This window comes from Coregonus clupeaformis, chromosome 19, assembly GCF_020615455.1.
Source record: "Coregonus clupeaformis isolate EN_2021a chromosome 19, ASM2061545v1, whole genome shotgun sequence".
Taxonomy (NCBI): Eukaryota; Metazoa; Chordata; class Actinopteri; order Salmoniformes; family Salmonidae; genus Coregonus; species Coregonus clupeaformis.
In genome coordinates, this window is record NC_059210.1 from 42,155,111 (window position 1) to 42,175,705 (window position 20,595).

Sequence of the window (20,595 nt, forward strand, 5' to 3'; positions counted from 1 at the left end):
TAGAACCGTACAGGGTTTTAATTCTAGTTTAATAGCCATATTATATTGATAAAATCCCATAGGTTTTATTATTGTGTTTATTAACAAGTTGAATCAGGTGTGCTAGCTCTGGAACGGTTGGAGGTCCCTGAGGAGAGAATTGAGAACTACGGACTTAGTCTACAGTTCTCAATTGACACAAGGCCATTCGTCAGTCTTTCACAAGACACCATCACTGGCCATAGTCATATATAACATGTAATAGCATAACACAACAGATTAGATCAACTGGAATGACACTCACTCATGGTTGCACAAAACGAGCTGTGAACAAACCAGGCCCTAAAATATTTGAATGAGCCACTGCCCCTACATTTGAATTATCACTAAAAGAGGAAAGAACCCTTTACTGAACTGCAAAGAACCATTGAAGTGATCAAAGGGTCCTTTGGGTCAGTATGGTTCCACATAGAACCAACACCCTTCCCAAAGAACCCTTGCGGAACCCTAATTTTTGTGTGTGTACTCAACCCAACATCAGCACACAATTTCTACTTCTGTCCATCTAGGAGAGGTATAGCTAAGACATGTTCTTGAAACAGTGTTTAAAATGCACTGTAGTTGTAAGTGTACAAAAACCTTTCTTGGGCACTTGAGAATATAAAGAATAATAGGACAGAGACAGGTGACAGCCACCTCTCTGTAGCAACATCTAAATCAATCAATCAATCAGATTTTATTTATAAAGCCCTTTTTACATCAGCAGATGTCACAAAGTGCTATCCAGAAACCCAGCCTAAAACCCCAAACAACAAGCAATGCAGATGTAGAAGCACGGTGGCTAGGAAAAACTCCCTAGAAATGCAGAAACCTAGGAAGAAACCTAGAGAGGAACCAGGCTCTGAGGGGTGGCAAGTCTGGCTGTGCCGGGTGGAGATTATAACATTACATGGCCATTAAAGCCAGATTTTTCTCCAAGATGTTCAAACGTTCATAGATGACCAGCAGGGTCAAATAATAATCACAGTGGTTGTAGAGGTTGCAACAGGTCAGTACATCAGCAGTAAACGTCACTTGGCTTTTCATAAACGGGCATTTAGAGGTTGAAATAGCAGGTGCGGTAGAGAGAGAGAGTTGAAAACAGCAGGTCTGGGACAAGGTGTTCCATAGCCGCAGGTAGCAGAGTGGAAACTGGAGCAGCAGCACGACCAGGTGGACTGGGAACAGCCAGGAGTCATCAGGCCAGGTAGTCCTGAGGCATGGTCCTAGGGCTCAGGTCCTCTGGGATGGGAGGGAGAGAAAGAATTAGAGGGAGCATACTTAAATTCACACAGGACACTGGATAAGACAGGAGAATAACACCAGATATAACAGACTGACCCATGCCCCCCGGCACATAGACTATTACAGCATAGATACTGGAGGCTGAGACAGGGGGGGTCAGGAGACACTGTGGCCCCGTCCGATGATACCCCCAGACAGGGCCAACCAGGCAGGATATAACCCCACCCACTTTGCCAAAGCACAGCCCCCACACCACCAGAGGGATATCAACAGACCACCAACCTACTACCCTGAGACAAGGCTGAGTATAGCCCACAAAGATCTCCTCCACTGCACGAGCCCGAGGGAGCGACAAACCGGACAGGAAGATCACATCAGTGACTCAACCCACTCAAGTGATGCACCACTCCTAGGGACGGCATGGAAAGCACCAGTAAGCCAGTGACTCAGCTCCCGTAATAGGGTCAGAGGCAGAGAATCACAATGGAGAGACAGGAACCGGCGGTTTGTTGCTCCAGCAAGGGCGGTTTGTCGCTCCAGTGCCTTTCCGTTCACCTTCGCACCCCTGAGCCAGACTACACTCAATCATAGCGTACGTGTAGGTATGTACGGCAGGACCAAATCGGAGAGATAGGTAGGAGCAAGCCCATGTAATGCTTTGTAGGTTAGCAGTAAAACCTTGAAATCAGCCCTAGCCTTAACAGGAAGTCACTGTAGAGAGGCTAGCACTGGAGTAATATGATCAAATGTTTTGGTTCTAGTCAAGATTCTAGCAGCCGTGTTTAGCACTAACTGAAGTTTATTTAGTGCTTTATCCGGGACGCCATTAAAAGGTAATTTACCACCTTCACCAGTGCGGTCTCAGTGCTTCGTATATATTTGTTTGTCTTCAGGAAGGCAGTGAGTTGCTGCACAACAGCTTTTTCTAAAATGTTTGAGAGGAATGGGAGATTCGATATAGGCCAATAGTTTTTTACATTTTCTGGGTCAAGGTTTGGCTTTTTCAAGAGAGGCTTTATTACTGTCACTTTTAGTGAGTTTGGTACACATCCAGTGGATAGGGAGCCATTTATTATGTTCAATATAGGAGGGCCAAGCACAGGAAGTAGCTCTTTCAGTAGTTTAGTTGGAATAGGGTCCAGTATGCAGCTTGAAGGTTTAGAGGCCATTACTATTTTCATGAATGTGTCAAGAGATATAAGATAAAAAAACTTGAGTGTCTCCATTCGTCCTGGCAGTTTTGTGCAGACTCAGGACAGCTGAGCTTTGGAGAAATATGCAGATTCAAAGTGGAGTCCGTAATTTGCTTTCTAATGATCATGATCTTTTCATCTAAGAAGTTCATGAATTCATCACTGCTGAAGTGAAAGGCATCCTCTCTTGGGGAGTGCTGCTTTGATGTTAATGTGAATGATCATTTGAAACTGCAGGCTATAACTTCCAGTGTACACAAATATTCCATTATACTTTGATGACCTTTATATAAACTGAATCTTGATTCTCCTTATCTTGTGGTAGTGGGATATAGGCTAAGCCATAAAGAAAAACAAGTAATTATAAACATGTTATAAAACTGTTAAACTTTCCATTTTATTGGAAGGTAGAACTGGTTTGTGTGTGCTGCAGACATGAAAAATGTGACAGGTTCTCACCAGATGCAATCTTTATTTTTGTCAACTCTGACGTCAAGAAAAATGCACGTTTCATTCACCAGGCAAAACAAAGTTATTTATACCCCCAGTATCTTGAGGTTGTGATTCTTGCGCAGTGAAAGGAATGCCGCCTATTGGACTGATCTATTGCGTTTCCATAACAAAAGCGACCAGCATGATGCGCTATGGTGCCAGAGCTCTGAACCTAAACTAGGACAGTATTTGAGAAGCTCCGAATAAATTCAGGGACTATAACGAAGAACCATTTGAAAACTTTTATTTTCATTATGTTTCAGGATAGCTAATGACAAAACATTTGGGGCACCTTTGAACATGACAAGCCTGGATCAGGTAAGCTACATGCTTCAATGACAGTTAAACCTTCTTGATATTTTGCATAGGAACATGGGGATGAATGCAGATTGTTTTTAGCAAGAAACATAAATAGTCAACATTAATATACCATTCATGTAATTTCCAATATCCAAGGTTTCAAACTAACATTATATAGACCACACACTTTTTTTGTTGAGAAGCCTACTATGATCTGATAATTGAAAATAGTTTAGCTAATGAGAATATGAAACGTGAGGAGCATATAACCAACACCTTAAATTGTGGTCCTTTTTGTGCTACTTTGTTATTTTAATGACACAGGGATCATAGTAGATATTACAAGTGCATAAAAAAAAGTAGCCTACATTGTGCAACAGATTATGAATTTTGTAGTGAAACGTTTTATACCAGACACGCGTCTCAAACAAGTAATCCAAAATGAGGACCATGGACAGCGACGCGCTATAGCCTATTATAGGCGATCGCGCGAGGATGATGGTAATATATATTTATCAGATCATGCACATTAGGTAGCCTACCCGAAGAAGACGCATCTTAGTTGTCATCGAGTCTTGTAATAAAAAAAAATATTTGAACATTCCATTTCAAAGTAGTTGTTTTTTCTGTAGGCATACTCTTCTATACTCTTCTAAAAAAAAACAAAAAAACATTGTAAAGTGGTTATCCCACTGGCTATAAGGTGAATGCACCTATTTGTAAGTCGCTCTGGATAAGAGCGTCTGCTAAATGACGTAAATGTAAATGTAAATGTATGCTATGGTATGATTAGGATGTTAACGCTCATGGTGAGAATGTTTTCTTCTACAATCATATGATTATCTCCATATGTCATGATCTATTTTATTGGAATTTTATGATCTAAAACTATAACTAATTAATTTATAGTCTTGGATCTGGGATTAATTGGTCAACTACAGAGCATAAAAAAAAAAAAAAAAAAATATCCATCTAGCAAGCAATACATTCAAGATAAATTGCTTGATTTAAATACATAACGTTTAGCCTACATATAGCCTATAACGCACATTCTTCCATCTAATTTATGTTTTACACAGGGAGATGGAAGCTTACAGAAGATACATGTGACAAGATTAGGCCCCTTGAAAAAGAAAAGGAGAGCTGCGCACTCTAGGAGCTCAGATGCAATAATTGTATAACCAACGTTTTGACAGCCAAGCTGTCTTCATCAGGGTATATAGAAAGGTTAGGGCCCTATTCACGAAATTATATTTTTTTCATTGCTACAATTAGTTTCCTGTTTTGACAATAACGCTACTTAAATAGGTATAAAGCTTCATCCACAATTGCCATACTTGTCCATGTCTTCAAAAGTGATTTTTACTGAACACAGACTGCCTCCTGGTGGTAGTCTTGAGAGGCTTGGCAAGTATCCATTGTGATGACTCCTTGTGTGATAATACTAGATGAATCAGTAAGCAGACCTATAGATTGAACAAAATATAATGCAATAAACCAATACTTTGTTTGAAGGGCTGCAGGTTGTGACTGCCTTTCACCACTGAGGGAGGGTGCTATCTGTGGTTGTCTTGGCGATGATGGCAGACATACTGGAGCTGCGGACAGATGGGAACTCGCTTCTGAAGGCGGTGTGGCTCAGACGCCTGCGGCTCACCAGGCTCCTGCTAGAGGGGGGTGCCTACATCAATGAGAGCAACGAGCGAGGAGAGACACCGCTCATGGTGGTCTGCATGTCCAAACACAGCGACCCGCAGAGTGTCAGCAAGGCAAAGCTGGTCAAGTACCTGCTGGATAACAAGGCTGACCCCAACATCCAGGACAAAGCAGGCCGGACAGCCCTGATGCACGCCTGCAGCCAGAGGGCGGGGCATGAGGTGGTGTCCCACCTGTTGACCAATGGGGCAGACCCAAGTCTGGAAGACAGGAGCGGGGCCTCTGCTTTGGTCTATGCAGTCAATGCAGATGATAAAGAGACCCTAAAGGTTCTCCTAGACGCATGTAAAGCCAAGGGCAAAGAGGTCATCATTATCACCACAGACAAGTCACCCTCTGGCACCAAAACCACCAAGCAGTACCTTAATGTCCCCCCTTCCCCAGAGCTAGAGGATAGGTGCTCCCCGGCATTCTGCACCACTCCCTCTGACATTGAGCTGAACACCTCCCCCTCACCTAACTCAGCTGATCAGCACAACACTATCTTCAGTTTCCAGACAAAGTTGAAAATATCGTCCAGCACAGCAGCAAAGCTTCCCAACGGGCCGACCTCTCCCACACGGCGACCAGCCAACCCCAAGCGTGCTCGTTTACCCCAGCTGAAGCGTCTGCAGTCAGAGCCCTGGGGGCTGATCGCTCCCTCCGTCCTGGCTGCAGCTGCGGCCCATGAGGAGAGTAAGAGCGCCACCTCTGATGAGGTCGTCACAGGCGTCAATGGACTCGCTCTGTCCAAGAGATCGACCCTGTCTCGACAAAACAGTGTGGATGGCAAGGATGTGTTGTTCCCACAAATGTCATCCTCATTGTCTGTCCCTCTAACTTCCAAATCGGCATATGAGAGGTCTCTGTGTCAGCATCAGCCCCTGGCCCGGCGTAGCACCGTCCCTGCAGACCAGGACAGTAGCAGCAACAGTGTGCCAGCCAGCTTGAGAGACACTGTCTATAGGAGACGGCTGGGCACTGACCACTATGACTCAGACTCCCAGCTGTACTCAGACTCTGGCATACTGGACTCTCCTAAGGTTCCTCTAGAGAGGAGGAAACTCAACACTTCTCCATTAGCCATGCTGACTAGCTCCAGGGAGTCCCTAGACAGCAATGCCAGCACGTCATCTCCTAGCACAGCACGTCGCCGCGCACCAGGCCTCTTGGAGAGGCGAGGTTCGGGGACTCTGCTGCTGGACTACATTTCCCATACCCGGCCTGGCCATCTACCCCCACTGAACTTCAACCCCAACCCTCCAATCCCCGACATTGGAGCCAGCAGCAAGCCCTCGTCCCCTCTTGCCTCAGGTTTCAGATCAATAGCTCCAGTAGCACCAAACTCACCAAAGAGAGGCCAGCTCAAGTCAAAGAAGAAACTTGTAAGGAGGCACTCTATGCAAGTGGAGCAAATGAAGCAACTATCTGCTTTTGAGGAGCTGTAGTGGGACTCATTGTTTGTAGATGTAGCAATGTTCACAACGTAATAAAAGGGTAACTTTTCTAAAGGAAATGTCCTGATTTTGCTAATTGGAATTTCAACCTTTCCTCTTAGAAAACCAGTGTAACATGGATATAACTTGCTTACCGGTATAAAGTTGTAAATGTTATGGATGCTCTTAGAATATCAGCACCACCTATTCAACATTACAGGTTAGACACTAGCAACATCTAAAGCAGGGCTCTCTAACCCTGTTCCTGGAGAGCTACCCTCCTGTAGGGTTTCGCAAAACTGATTTAGCTTATCAACCAGCTAATTATTAGAGTTGGAGCAAAAATCTACAGGCTGGTAGCTCTCCAGGAACAGGGTTGGCTGAGAGATAAAAAAAGCATTACATTTTTAGACATTTTAAAATCATTAAAATTATTTGAATGCAAGTATATTCATAATAATCTTCTTTGGTCCATTGAATCCTTTAGATGTGCAATCCTAAGAACACATACAGTAGGAGGTACATGTGTAGCCAACAAGCCATCTAGTTGTGTAGAATGTTGTTATTAGTGCAACATGCAGATGGGGGGTATGTTGTAGCTTTAGTATTAAATTGAGGTTGATTGTTTTGTAGCAAACTTGTACACAGTGCCTTCCAGACAAATTATCGGAAAAGAGAGTGGATCAAAAAGTAATTTATCATTCATAATGCAACCACAATATGTTTTGTTTTAGTGCCGTTGGTTTAATGTCCAATATGAAAGGCTCAGAATATACACAAATCATATATGATTTATATGCCTTAGCTAGGTACAATTAAAGAGATTATGTAAATCAGCACTTTATTATCGTACATTTTAAATTACCCAAGAGAACAATGTATGTTGTTTCTCTAAATGTTTTGTAGATATAGCACATGTATTTTCATACATCAGTTCCATGACAAGACAACATAATGTGTATACTACAAACGTACGTAAATACAGACTTTAGTGATCCTTGTTCCTCTAGAATAGAATTTACACTTATGTAGTAAAAGTTCATACAGCTTCCATGTAACTTAATTATGAGACATTCCTTCTGTTTAAAAGGCTAACGTTAACATATTTTGATGCATAGTATTTTTGTATGTAGTTTGCTGTATATTCTAAATAAATGTAACTTAAACAAATGTCATTCAACAGTTTCTTACTGAATGCAATGAGGTTTGGATGCATTTCACAGTTCATCATCATCAGATGGTAATATGTCAACATTCTAAAGGCTAGGCCAGTCCTGGTGGTAACCAGGTCCATCATGCCAGACCAACCATGGAGGCACTCAGGTCCCACAGCTTCTTGGCAGCTGCATCATCCTGGCCCTGAAGGGCCACAGTTTTTGGGGCGCAGTCACTGTAACCAGGACAGAAAAAAATATTCCAAACACACACACAAAGTTAATGACACACATTGAATATATCCTAGTATTAATCTTACCAAGATCCATATACTGTAAGCATGCAAAGTAACACCAACAGTGAAAAGAAGCTAAGGTTGGACAAATACAAGCTCTGATGGCGTCTGACCTGTAGTAGAGTCCACTGACATCTGCCAGGCTTTCTTCTACAGCACAGTGGATGGTGGTCTGGGCTCCCTCTCTGGGGGACTTGAGCCAAAACATGAGAGGCTTGTAGATGGCTCTTTTCCACAGGGGCATGGCGGGCCAGAAGTGCCGGCCAAGCTCAGTCCGGATGACCCCAGGATGGAGGCTATATGTAGTTACTCCAGTTCCTACAGTTACAGAGAGACACACACAAACACAGGTAATGTCTTGTATCAGCCTAATTCAATGCAGTAAGTCTGCTGCCACTCTATTGAAGAGAGATGCAACACACATTGTACTTCATGCCTTTGTTATGCCAAACAGTGTTACTAACATACTGCCAAATGCATGCTGTAAAATGAAATGATGTTGTGCAGCGGAGTTGAATTACCTTGTAGTCGTGTTGCCAGCTCCCTAGTGAAGAGCACATTAGCTAGCTTACTTTGCCGGTAGCTTTTCCATGGACTGTAATCTTTATCTAAGTTTATGTCATCAAAATAAATCTCACCTGTTGAAAAAAGTATTCTTAAAAGTGGCACATAGTAAGTCACATATGGATATAATGTCAAAAGGTGGACTAACACTAAGCAAGGAAAGGTACAGTGCCTTCAGAAAGTATTCATACCACTTGACTTTTTTCCAAATGTTGTTGTGTTACAGCCTGAATTGAAAATGGATTAAATTGAGATTTGTGGAATTATGTTTTTCAAAACTATTACAAATTAATTAAAAATGAAAAGCTGAAATGTCTTGAGTCAATAAGTATTCAACCCCTTTGTTATGGCAAGCCTAAATAAGTTCAGGAGTAAAAAATTGCTTAACAAGTCACATAATAAGTTGCATGGACTGTGTGCAATAATAGTGTTTAACATGATTTTTGAATGACTACCTCATCTCTGTACCCCACACATACAATTATCTGTAAGGTCCCTCAGTTGAGCAGTGAATTTCAAAAACAGATTCTACCACAAAGACTAGGGAGGTTTTCCAATGCTTCGCAAAGATGGGCACCTATTGGTAGATCGTATAAATAAAGAAAAGTAGACATTGAATATCCGTTTGAGCAAGTTATTAATTACACTTTTGATGGTGTATCAATACACCCAGTCACTACAAAGATGCAGGCATCCTTCATAACTCAGTTGCTGGAGAGGAAGGAAACCACTCAGGGATTTCGCCATGAGCCAATGGTGACTTTAAAACAGTTACAGAGTTTAATTGCTTTTTTTTCAATTTAATTTAATTTAACCTATATTTAACTAGGCAAGTTTAATGGCTGTGATAGGAGAAAACTGAAGTTGGATCAACAACATTGTAGTTACTCCACAATACTAACCTAATTGACAGAGTGAAAAGAAGGAAACCTGTACAGAATAAAAAACAATAAAAAACATGCATACTGTTTGCAACAAGGCAATAAAGTAAGGTAGCTTAGTGGTTAAGAGCGTTGTGCCAGTAACCGAAAGGTTGGTGGTTCTAATCCCCAAGCCGACTAGGTGAAAAATCTGTCGATGTGCCCTTGAGCAAGGCACTTAACCCTAATTGCTCCTCTAAGTCGCTCTGGATAAGAGCATCTGCTAAATAACAAAAAAAAAAAACTGAACACAAAGTGTTATGTTTGGGGCAAATCCATTACAGTACTACTCTCCATATTTTCAAGCATAGTGGTAGCTGCATCATGTTATGGGTATGCTTGTAATTATTAAGGACTGGGGAGTTTTTCAGGATAAAAATGAAACGGAATGGAACTAAGCATAGGCAAAATTCTAGAGGAAAACCTGGTTCAGTCTGCTTTCCACTAGACACTGGGAGATTAATTCACCTTTCAGCAGGACAATAACCTAAAATACAAGGCCAAATCTACACTGGAGTTGCTTACCAAGACGACAGTGAATATTCCTGAGTGTCCGAGTTACAGTTTTGACTTAAATCTGCTTGAAAATCTATGGTAAGACCTGAAAATGGTTGTCTAGCAATGATCAACAACACATTTGACAGAGCTTGAAAAATTTTGAAAATGATAATGGCCAAATGTTTCACAATCCAGGAGTGAAAAGCTCTTAGAGACGTACCCAGAAAGACTCACAGCTGTAATCGCTGCCAAAGGTGCTTCGACAAAGTATTGACTCAGGGGTGTGAATACTTATGTAAATGAGATATTTCTGTATTTCATTTTCAATAAATGTGCAAAACATAAAACATGTTTTCACTTTGTCATTGTGGGGTATTGTGAGTAAATGGGTGAGAGAAATCTATTTAATCAATTTTGAATTCAGGCTGTAACACAACAAAATGTGGAATAAGTCAAGGGGTATTAATATTTCTGAAGGCACCGTACATGAAAACACTTTATGAATTAAATCTACAATTACAGGCTAAATCATGGATTTTGTTTGGGCAATCAATCATATATCCTATAAACACTGAATCATTGTCTTATATGGTAAATGACAAAGACAAAGTTATACCTTTTTCATGAGCTAAACTGGAGACATTGACAATACGGCTTGGGACTGATTTCTTAAGGAGATCCAAAAGGCAATTTGTCAATAAAAAGTGGCCCAAGTGGTTGGTACCAAACTGCATCTCAAAGCCATCTTCAGTTTGCCATTTTGGACAGCTCATGATACCTATCAACAGACACAGAGAAGAAAAGTTAGTCTACTCTCTGAAATGTAGTTGATAATGTAGGTTCAATCAGTAAGGCTGGTCTGAATGAATAGCTCACTTAACTTCATTTAGTAAGCACAATATAATTCACATTGCTTCCTCTTCTATGGGCACAGTGGTAATTTATTTATAATGTTTACAATCTTCTCATCAACAGCACAGCGTCATGTCACTCCTCCTCCTTTACTATAAATTAGCCACGCGCGGAATGGCAGTCAACTATTACCCTATTAACAATGAGCACAGCTGAATAGTGCAACGTTACCATGCTTGCCAAGGGACGGATCGTAATTTACTGGTCGAAAATAGGGGAGGGTTGTCAAACTTTTTTTTGGGCTTTGGGGAGGGTTGTGTTTTTTTTTCTTGGGCACAGGGGAGGGCAGTGCGTTTTTTCCCCTGGTTTACATTCGCTAGTTGCAGGTTTTACTATATAATTTATTCCATCCTAGCCAAACTGCTCGCATGCGCCACTATAATCAAGGTGTTTTGGTACATCCCATATGCACTACACTTTGTGCTAACTTTTACTATACCACAGGTCAGTAGTCTACCAGTCTAACGGTCTATCCTGCCCTCGATCCACCATTCATAGTGACAATAGTGGTAGGTGGATTGTTTGTCCAGATCTGCAATAGGCTAACTAGCAATCATACCACACATAAAAACATTAAAAGCTCCATCAATGTTTTATATGAATCAACCAGAACAAATAGGAATAGCTGATAGGCAGTGGAGAGGCCAGGTGCATCATTGCGCATGAAAGAACAGTGAAGACATGAGACAAACAGATAAAAAATCTCCTCTATTGATCTTGTTTAGAGACAATACAATTATCCTACCTAGACTAGCCTACAAAACCTCAATGCTACGAATAATGGCATTATTGTTTTCAAGTGAGTACAACATTCTAGACTATTCTAGGCTGCAGTGAAAATGTCCTGTGATTTGAATGTTTCATTTGATTTGGATCAGTTGTGGGTCTACTCTCAACCGTTTATAGAAAGACACAGTAGCAGGCCAGTCTGGCTTTATTTTTACTTCTGATACTGAATGCGCTGTCTGTTGCAGATCACCATTCTCCCAAGTCGTCCTATAATAACGTGAACACATATGCTCCCGGCAGGCCCAGTTATTCAGGAAAGCTTAACACATGCTCTGCCTCCTCTCCAATCCGAGTGGCTATTCCTCATGCACCTAGACGCTAATGCTTCAATATAGCCTAAATATTGATAATTTAACTTGTTTAATGTATTACTTTTTATATGTGGCATAAACACAACCAGTCACAATGTTTTAATCTGATTAGGCTACTTCAAAAATTATCCTGTAGGCATGCGCACATTCATCCAAAATATAATTCCAGCATCCTTGACATTAACCAGGTTTCCATCCAAAAAATCTATGTGAGTAAAGTAGCCTACATGTTTGATAAAAAAATTATCCACATCATGGGAAAGCATGCAGTTTATTAGGCTACAGATTAAATAAATTATGATGAACTTCACAGGGCGGTGTAAAAGGGCACAGTGATGAGGTTGATGCTCCTTTCAATAAATATCGAGGGTCTTATTCTGGTGACATGATGATCAATAGATGCTTGGCTGCCATTTGACAAATAAAAATAATATTTTGTCCATAATAATCTCATCATGTAGTAAGCTATACCTGCACTGTATCTGCAAGCTGTTGGCTAGAGCGCACGTGCCAATACCATAGTGGGCACATTCGCTATACCTGTACCTACGCAATTTTTTTTGTGACAAACCCATCAGTATGCCTGCAGTTGAAAATGTGATGGAAACCCATTTAACTTGCATTTTTTATTCGATACATGGGAATTTAACCTCAAAAGGTATTTTTATGTGCACTACGTATTTCCGCAGACTTTTATCTGCAACAAGTCAATTTGATACTGGGTAAGCCTAGAAATTAGGGAGGGATTTGTTTTCTGTCCAGATTGACAGTCTATTTATTGTGGCGTTGAAAACGCAAACCATGTCAGTATGTTTTGTTTATTGTTGTGTGGTGATTTGGCACATAAACCTATTGGTGGAAAATAATTATAGAATTATAAATATGGCATCAAAATGTTTAAAATCTGATTTCCCCTAGCTGATCATTGTCTGAAACCAGCTCTGATCGTGAAGAAATGAAACAGGCAGGGAGAGTGAGCTCCTCTGTGGTGGTCGGCGAACCCTCAACCTTCTGGCCCGTAACCCTGCGTGGCATTGAATGTGCCACAAAACCACAGTAGATATTCACGTTTATAAACACAGGGTCGCTACAGTTATTGTTATTTGTGGTCGTAAACATTATTTTGAGTTAATTCAATGAGGGGGGAGGGTGTTCAATTTATTTTACAGTACAAGGGGAGGGTAATGTGAAAATATTTTTTTCATTGGGGAGGGGGGCGCATTTCTTTTTTATGACACCTCAAGTTGTTTTTGGTTTCACATTGGTTGTGGGAACGAAGCCATACGTTTCTTGAGCGGTAAAACTGAACCTTTGATTAACTTTGCCTGTTCTGGGAACATTTACTTTTAGGTTGCAGGGAGGTTCTGAGAATGTTTTACTCTGGTTCCTTGAAAGTTTTCCTGGGAGGTTTTATTAATGACATTATAGGTTATTTTGAGGTTTTTAATAACTACCTTAAAACTTTCACTGAATGTTTCAACAAGACGTTTAATAACACTGATAGCTTATTTTGGGTTAGCTTTTCTGAACTCCAAGCACAGATAGAACACAGGGAAATTAATTTCCTTAGGCATTAATCATGCAAACACATTTATTTTATATTGTGACACGGCATCAGTGAGATTCGAACCTATAATCTTCTGTTCTCTATCCATGGAATTAGTCCACTGCGCCACCAGGATGGAGCTAGTATGCCATGTTTTTTTAAGCATACAAAGCTGTTCATTTTAGTCTATTTAAACAGACCCTGTTTCAAAGGAAACAATCACTCATTAAGATCACCCGAATACACTTAACAAGAGGATAGAGAGAGTTGTGTTGATGCTGACAACGGAATGTATATGTTTTGAAATAATATGGTTACATTTCATTTCTATTTTGGTAATTTTCTAGGAACATTCTCCAACTGGTTTGACATTGGGAAGGTTGTCAAATAGTCCAGAGAACATTAAGAAACAACGTTCTTCTGTGGGAATTTCAGTACTTCAGCATAACGTTTACTACAGGTTTCCTCATGGTTCTTTTTAAAGTAATGTTCTCAAATTGTTCTGAGAATGTTCAGAAAACGTTCCATAAAAACCACAAGAAAACGTTTAGGAAACTTTCTGTTAAACAACTATCCTGCACCATTCCCATAAGGTTGTGGGAAGGTTGTATGCAAAATAACTATAGGACAATCACGCGCTCACCAAGCTATAAGAAACATATGGTTCTCATAATGTTATGTGCTAGCTGGGAAGTGTCCCTCTACCTGCATTATTAATAAGGATGTCCAGTCTCTCTTCACTTTCCAGGATCTCTTTGGCTAGCTGTCGCACCGACTGTAGGGATGCCAAGTCCAACTTTTTGACAATCACATTCCCATTGCCACTCCTCTTCCTGATGCCCTCTGCGGCTTGATTGGCTCTTGTCATGTCCCTGCAGGCCAGAATAACCCTCGCCCCTGTGGCCAAACACAGAACAGACATTACACTGTGAGCTCATCACATCAACTGTCTAACTACAATGAACAGAGAAGAAGTCGAATACTTGTTGCTCACCCCTGCTAGCCATGTCAACAGCAGTCTCTTTCCCAATCCCAGTGTTGGCTCCGGTGATAAGGACAGTCTTCCCGTCCAGCCGGGCTTTGCTCGTACACACCCCTCCAGCCAGCCATTTACGCAGAGCAAAGAGCCCCACTCCTGTCACAATATTATGGTAACACCTTACATTGAGGTACACTTTATAATTTATTTGTAAATGGTTTATAAGTAGTTTATAAAGTAGCTTATAGATAGTTTAAAAGTCATAAACTGTTATGATTAATCATAATTTAGTAACTTTACAAGTCAATCCGACTAACTTGGTCAGACAATTATTCCAAGATTTTCCATTTATTTTGCACATGAATTTAAGCTTTAAAAGCTCAGTCTGACACAATTGGTGAACTTGATGTTAGGTTTCAGAAGTCCCATTCTAAAGATGCAACCTCCGCCCTCTTAGCACACCAGGTGAACAAAATGCATCTAGTATCTAGAGTCAGATGAATCCTTGACATCACAGGGCCAGAGGGAATATGATGTGATGACATCACAACAAAATAACACTAGACATAATTTCTGGGGGTAGAATTTAAAACCCATAGAATTAGGACTGAGAATAATGTAATAGGATCTCTATGTTAAAACCTCTGATGTGATGACATCACAACAAGGCCAGACAGTTCTCAAATTTGATGACATCACAACAGGGCCAGACAGAATCTGATGGGATGACATCAGAATAGGGTGAGACAGAATCTGATCTGATGACATCAAAACATGGGCCAGTCAGAATCTGATTTGATTACATTACAATAGTGCCAGACAGAATCTGACATTCTTATTTTTATGGAATCTGATGTGATGACATCAGAATAGGGCAAGACAGTATCTGATATGATGACATCACAATAGGGACAGACGAAATCTGTCAGGATGTCCATCAGACTGCAGAAAGGATTTGAAAACTAAAACACTTTATGAAGTTCAAATAAAAACAGTGATGATTCGGTAGTTATGGACGTCATGTATGTACCACATGTTCCACCCCTCCCGGCTTCCATCCCCCTCCCTTCCCTAATAGCCTACCTGAGGTGCCTGGCCAGCCCCACATCCCCATCCGCCCCGCCACAACCAGGGACCCCTTCCTCCCACCCACAGAAGCCTTTACAGTCATATACCTCAGTGTTTACAGTTACAGTGAGAGATCGTAGCTGGATTGTTCCATGAAAATAGTGCCTTTTGCATCCCTTTTAAATTTTAAGTATACTATTTATATTTTATTTTTTTCCCAAAAGAAACATCTTATAGTCAATCATAGTGTAAAAGCAGGTAAACAGTTTTTACTATTTTGGGCCATTTTCTGGTGTGTTGTGGTGGAAAACTGAGCGGTTCGAGCATAACACGTCAACCCTGCTACCTATAGATAGACAAGCTATAAATGTTTAAACAATAACACATGTTTTGTGAAACTTGCATTCAATTGCCCCTCCCTGTTGAACACAACAAGCTTCCATTCCCCCTGTCACAAGCGGATTTATGGCTGATTTAAAGATTAAATCGTCAGTCCTGTTATGGTCAACCCTGCTACTTTATTTGGCACTTAACATGCACTTACTATAGTCATTTTTTATATATAAACCTCTTTGAGATGGGTAAAATAGTTTTTTATTAAGTTGAACATGTGCTCTTTGACAGAATGTTAAAATTAGGTTAAATCAAAAGCTTTTTTTGGACCAATTGAGTTACACGACTTTGCTACGTTACCTACGTTGTTGTTACATTTCATGAAGGACCTGTGATAATTTAAAAAAAGTATGTTTTTACCTGTGATTGCGATAAGAGCGATCCCTGTCGGATATTGTCCAACAAAAGTATTTATTGCTTTACCGTAGTTCTGCATGTTATCAGTTATTTAACTGCTACTGACTGTAGAAGTAACCTCTCATTCAATGTTGCCCACGTCTATTCAACGAAAAGAACCAGAAGAACCTCTAGTTAATTCAACTAAAATATATAATAATCTCATACATATCAACTTTGTCGAAATAAAACTGTTTATCAATGTGATGTAATGTGCAATCAGGAAGTACTGGAAGGTCAAAGAAACAACGTGTTACAGAACGGGGGAATCCTATTGGTACAGATTAATTTATATCATTTTTGGACCAATCATAGGCTGGGTTGCCTATTGTTTCATCTACAATATTCATCCAGCAGAGGTCGCTCCACGTCCACTCACAATATACAAAATCATTAATATTTTATTCCAGCAGGTGAGGCTGATAGAACACATTTACATTTTAGTCATTTAGCAGACGCTCTTATCCAGAGCGACTTACAGTTAGTGAGTGCATACATTTTTCATACTGGCGCCCCGTGGGAATCGAACCCACAACCCTGGCGTTGCAAGCGCCATGCTCTACCAACTGAGGAACAGGAGGCAAATTATTTTTCATAGGCCTACAACCGATTGTGGAAGTCAATCAAACCCATACACGTGATTGATCAAACCATAGACTGTATACAAAACCACACTGAGGAGATAACATCTTTCTTGGGCCACATTTAGGCAATGTGATTAATTATTTAATGCCTATTGGGTTACTTCTACGCCATAATAACCTCTTTCATATGGAGAAACTGATCCTATAAGTGTAGAATGTCCAGATTTTTTCCCTCTCATTGGTTTGTATAATGATACAGTATGTTATACCAGATTTAGATCATCACTAGGGTAAGGTGTAATAAAGAGATGTGGGTAAACTGGACATTGTGTTATCTCTGAACCCTGAATTTGTCACAAGACGATAGATTACTGTTTGTGCCATCCAGAACGGAAGGTGCCCTAAAGATATGTACCTGACATTTGTACCTTAGGGCCTTTTCACAGTTTGTTGGGTAATACTTGATCTGTTCGTAATAGGTTGAACTGCATTCCAGACTGCCTGGAATATATATATATATATATATATATATATATATATATATATATATATATATATATATATATATATATATATATATATATATATATATATATATATATACTTTTCCATTCTAAGGGTCAAAAGGGTAGGTGCTCACGCAAGTCATCATATTATGTCATAGCACTGCCTCTCCTCTGATTGACCTTTCACTGTAGGAGTGAAAATGAATTAAATGGAAACGTGTAGCTCAGTTGGTAGAGCATGGCGCTTGCAACGCCAGGGTTGTGGGTTTGTTTCCCAGGGGGGGGGCAGTATGAAAAAATAAAATAAAAAGAATGTATGCACTGGATAAGAGCGTCTGCTAAATGACTAAAATGTAAATCTTGTCCAGGGATCTGGAGGATAACCAACCACAAGCCCATCTATTCAGAAGAAAACAAATGCATACATTTGTGTACTTCTGAGTTTCAAAGTAGTACTGATGTCATATATATCAACATTTTTAGTGGAGGAAATTAAGTAGTTTATTTGTGGCATGTGTGTAAAACCTGTGCTCAAACACATAAGTTGATTAAAATGTCCACTCCGAGTGTCTTTGTCCTTTAACGCCCTCCCGCCTCTGACTTTATGAAGACTTGGGAGGTGACCTGCCTGCCTGGTCTGAACTGAGGGACTGGCTCACTTCCAAGCTTTGACTCTCACATGACTGTGCACTTCCCATTCTTTCTCCCAGTATGGTAACCCTCCACTGCTAAAATTAGAGCCCTTCACAGAGGAGATGGAATGTGAGAGGATTGTTTCGGCTCCATAACCCAGTCCATATACAACCCATCTGGGCCTATCAACCCATAGAATATATTAACTACACTGTGAATTTGGGCAACCAGCATAGAATGTCTTTGCTCTAACTGCTGCTGACAGTCAATTATGCCTACCTAAAACATCTTATTCTATTCAAATTAATCATGGCTGCATCTCATTCGGTGTATATCATAATAGCTACGGGACGTAGTTTGGGGGTTGGCGTGCTGTTTTTTTCACAGACTGGGGTGGGAGGACAAAAATGTCCCCTAGACATTATCAACCCAATATTAGGTTTGGTTGCTCCTCATTACACACCACATCATCAACATAAGAATCACTACAAAACGTATTGTATGACCTCTTATACACTATATTAGGCCCAGCCTTTGGTGTTGCAGTGCGTTCTGTGTGGTGCATACATTGGATTTATCGTACCTATGCATCAAACTGTAGCCTTTGCATAGACGGCTTGACATAAATGGTAGCAGAAGGTGAATGTTGAACTTGTGTTGCACACATATCCAGATGATGTTGTGTACCATTTTGCACAATATCCCTGTCGGTGTGATTGAGGCATAAACTGCGCACCTCCTCCAGCACTGCCACGCCAAGCCGCGCAGAGACGCAAGAGATTGAACTTCACTGAGTTCACCCCAGTAGTTTTTACTATATAGATCAACGTTTTTTCTGTGATCGAATCAACATTACAGTATATTAGCCCCTTTTCAACGCAACAGAGTAGATTTCTATTGGGAGGTAGCCCAGGAGGGGTCTTTCAATCACCCCAGAGTGAATGAATGCGCTTTTCAGATCAGAGCCGCACCTGTGAACATTTGTTGATATTATTTGCTAGTATAGGTCAGCAATGGGGAGTTACTGCTTTCTACAAGAGTACAAAAGGTGTAGGCTACATTTCAAGCTGCCTTTGAAAGGAGTCAGGTAAAAGGCTTATGTCTTAATTAAAGGGGCAGTGTTGTATTTTGAGACAGGCTTGAATATGCAAATAAGACAATAGTCAGAGGGGTAGCCTACATGGTCTAATTCTCTGTATGGTAATAATAATAAATTGTATTTTGTAATGTGGGTTCTTGCATCATACAACACAATACAATGCAATTTACAGTCACCTATTTGGCCCATGGTGTTACAGACCAAGTAAAAATGTATTAACTAATGTCAAGCCCTTCATAATGTAAAAACGTTTTTAAAAGTCTCATGCAATGTAGGAATGCATTGAACACCACATCAAATCAAATCAAATTGTATTTGTCACATACACGTGTTTAGCAGATGTTATTGCGGGTGTAGCGAAATGCTTGTGCTTCTAGCTCCGACCGTGCAGTAATATCTAACAAGTAATATCTAACAATTTCACAACATATATACCATACACACAAATCTAGTAAGGAATGGAATTTAAGAATATATACATATATGGACAAGCAATGACAGAGCGGCATGGACTAAGATACAGTAGAATATTATAGAATTGAATACAGTATATACATATGAGATGAGTAGTGCAAGATATGTAAACATTATTAAAGTGACTAGTGTTCCATTTCTTAAAGTGGCCAGTGATTTCAATAGGCAGCAGCAGCCTCTAATGTGCTATTTAACAGTCTGATGGCCTTGAAATAGAAGCTGTTTTTCATTCTCTCGGTCCCAGCTTTGATGCACCTGTACTGACCTCGCCTTCTGGATGATAGCGGTGTGAACAGGCAGTGGCTCGGGTGGTTGATGTCCTTGATGATCTTTTTGGCCTTCCTGTGACATCGGGTGCTGTAGGTGTCTTGGAGGGCGGTAGTTTGCTCCCGGTAATATAGGCTACTGTAGGTTATATCATAGAAATCAAAAGCTATTTCCATGTGAAAATGTTATGGGATTTGCTCTATTGGTTTTGTGGGTAGGCCTACATTATGCTCAAATAGCCACAAGATCCTATTGGCTACAGTCAAAAACCGTAAGGGCACAGCCTCAGTGTTCACTGTAAACGCAACGTTCAAGTTTCCTTTCACAAGACCTAACATTTGCTCAGTGCCCCCAAAACATTTGAGGGAACATTGCTTACATATTCAAATTCAAAGCAATCGGCACACTGCCTAAACAGCTGACCGGCAAAGCAAATGGCACTGTCTCTGCCATCTACTTTCTAAATGTGACAGAAAAGGCGCATTTGCTGGTAGCTGCTCTCTGAGCAATGCTCCACATGGTCCTAAAGCCGGTCTCAACAGTACACAGCTATTGCATTTTAATCGGGATTGGAATGCTTTTAGTGTACTTTATTTTTATATCAAAGGCTAATACATGACTGGTAAAGGCCCAGTGGACTACTTTTGTGAAAAAAATATTATTCCCCCAAAAAAGAAAACACTTTTGGGGATTTTTCAGTGGGTGCTGCACCACCATCACCACCCCTACTTCCCGCAGTTATGTATATCATGATCAAGGCAGCTAACACATCAAACATGAATAAAACTGAAAGGTAGCTAGCTGACCCTTGTCTACAGTCTACATCT

At 40.5% G+C, this 20,595-nt stretch overlaps 2 protein-coding genes across 2 annotated transcripts; one reads left to right on the forward strand and one right to left on the reverse strand.

Annotated features, from left to right (window-relative positions):
- Nucleotides 1–3,126: 3,126 nt before the first annotated feature.
- On the forward strand, nt 3,127–6,968 carry ankrd34c (ankyrin repeat domain 34C). Its single transcript, XM_041837493.1, has 2 exons — nt 3,127–3,266; nt 4,764–6,968. Exon 2 carries the CDS (start codon nt 4,826–4,828, stop codon nt 6,389–6,391), a length of 1,566 nt encoding a protein of 521 aa, XP_041693427.1. The 5' UTR covers nt 3,127–3,266; nt 4,764–4,825; the 3' UTR covers nt 6,392–6,968.
- Nucleotides 6,969–7,102: 134 nt separating this feature from the next.
- si:ch211-107o10.3 (uncharacterized protein LOC407663 homolog) lies at nt 7,103–16,461 on the reverse strand. The gene is made up of 7 exons (XM_041837494.1): nt 16,170–16,461; nt 14,364–14,504; nt 14,075–14,266; nt 10,428–10,589; nt 8,351–8,467; nt 7,943–8,147; nt 7,103–7,769 (listed from the first exon to the last, which is right to left on the reverse strand). Exons 1-7 carry the CDS (start codon nt 16,243–16,245, stop codon nt 7,673–7,675), a joined length of 990 nt encoding a protein of 329 aa, XP_041693428.1. The 5' UTR covers nt 16,246–16,461; the 3' UTR covers nt 7,103–7,672.
- Nucleotides 16,462–20,595: the final 4,134 nt, after the last annotated feature.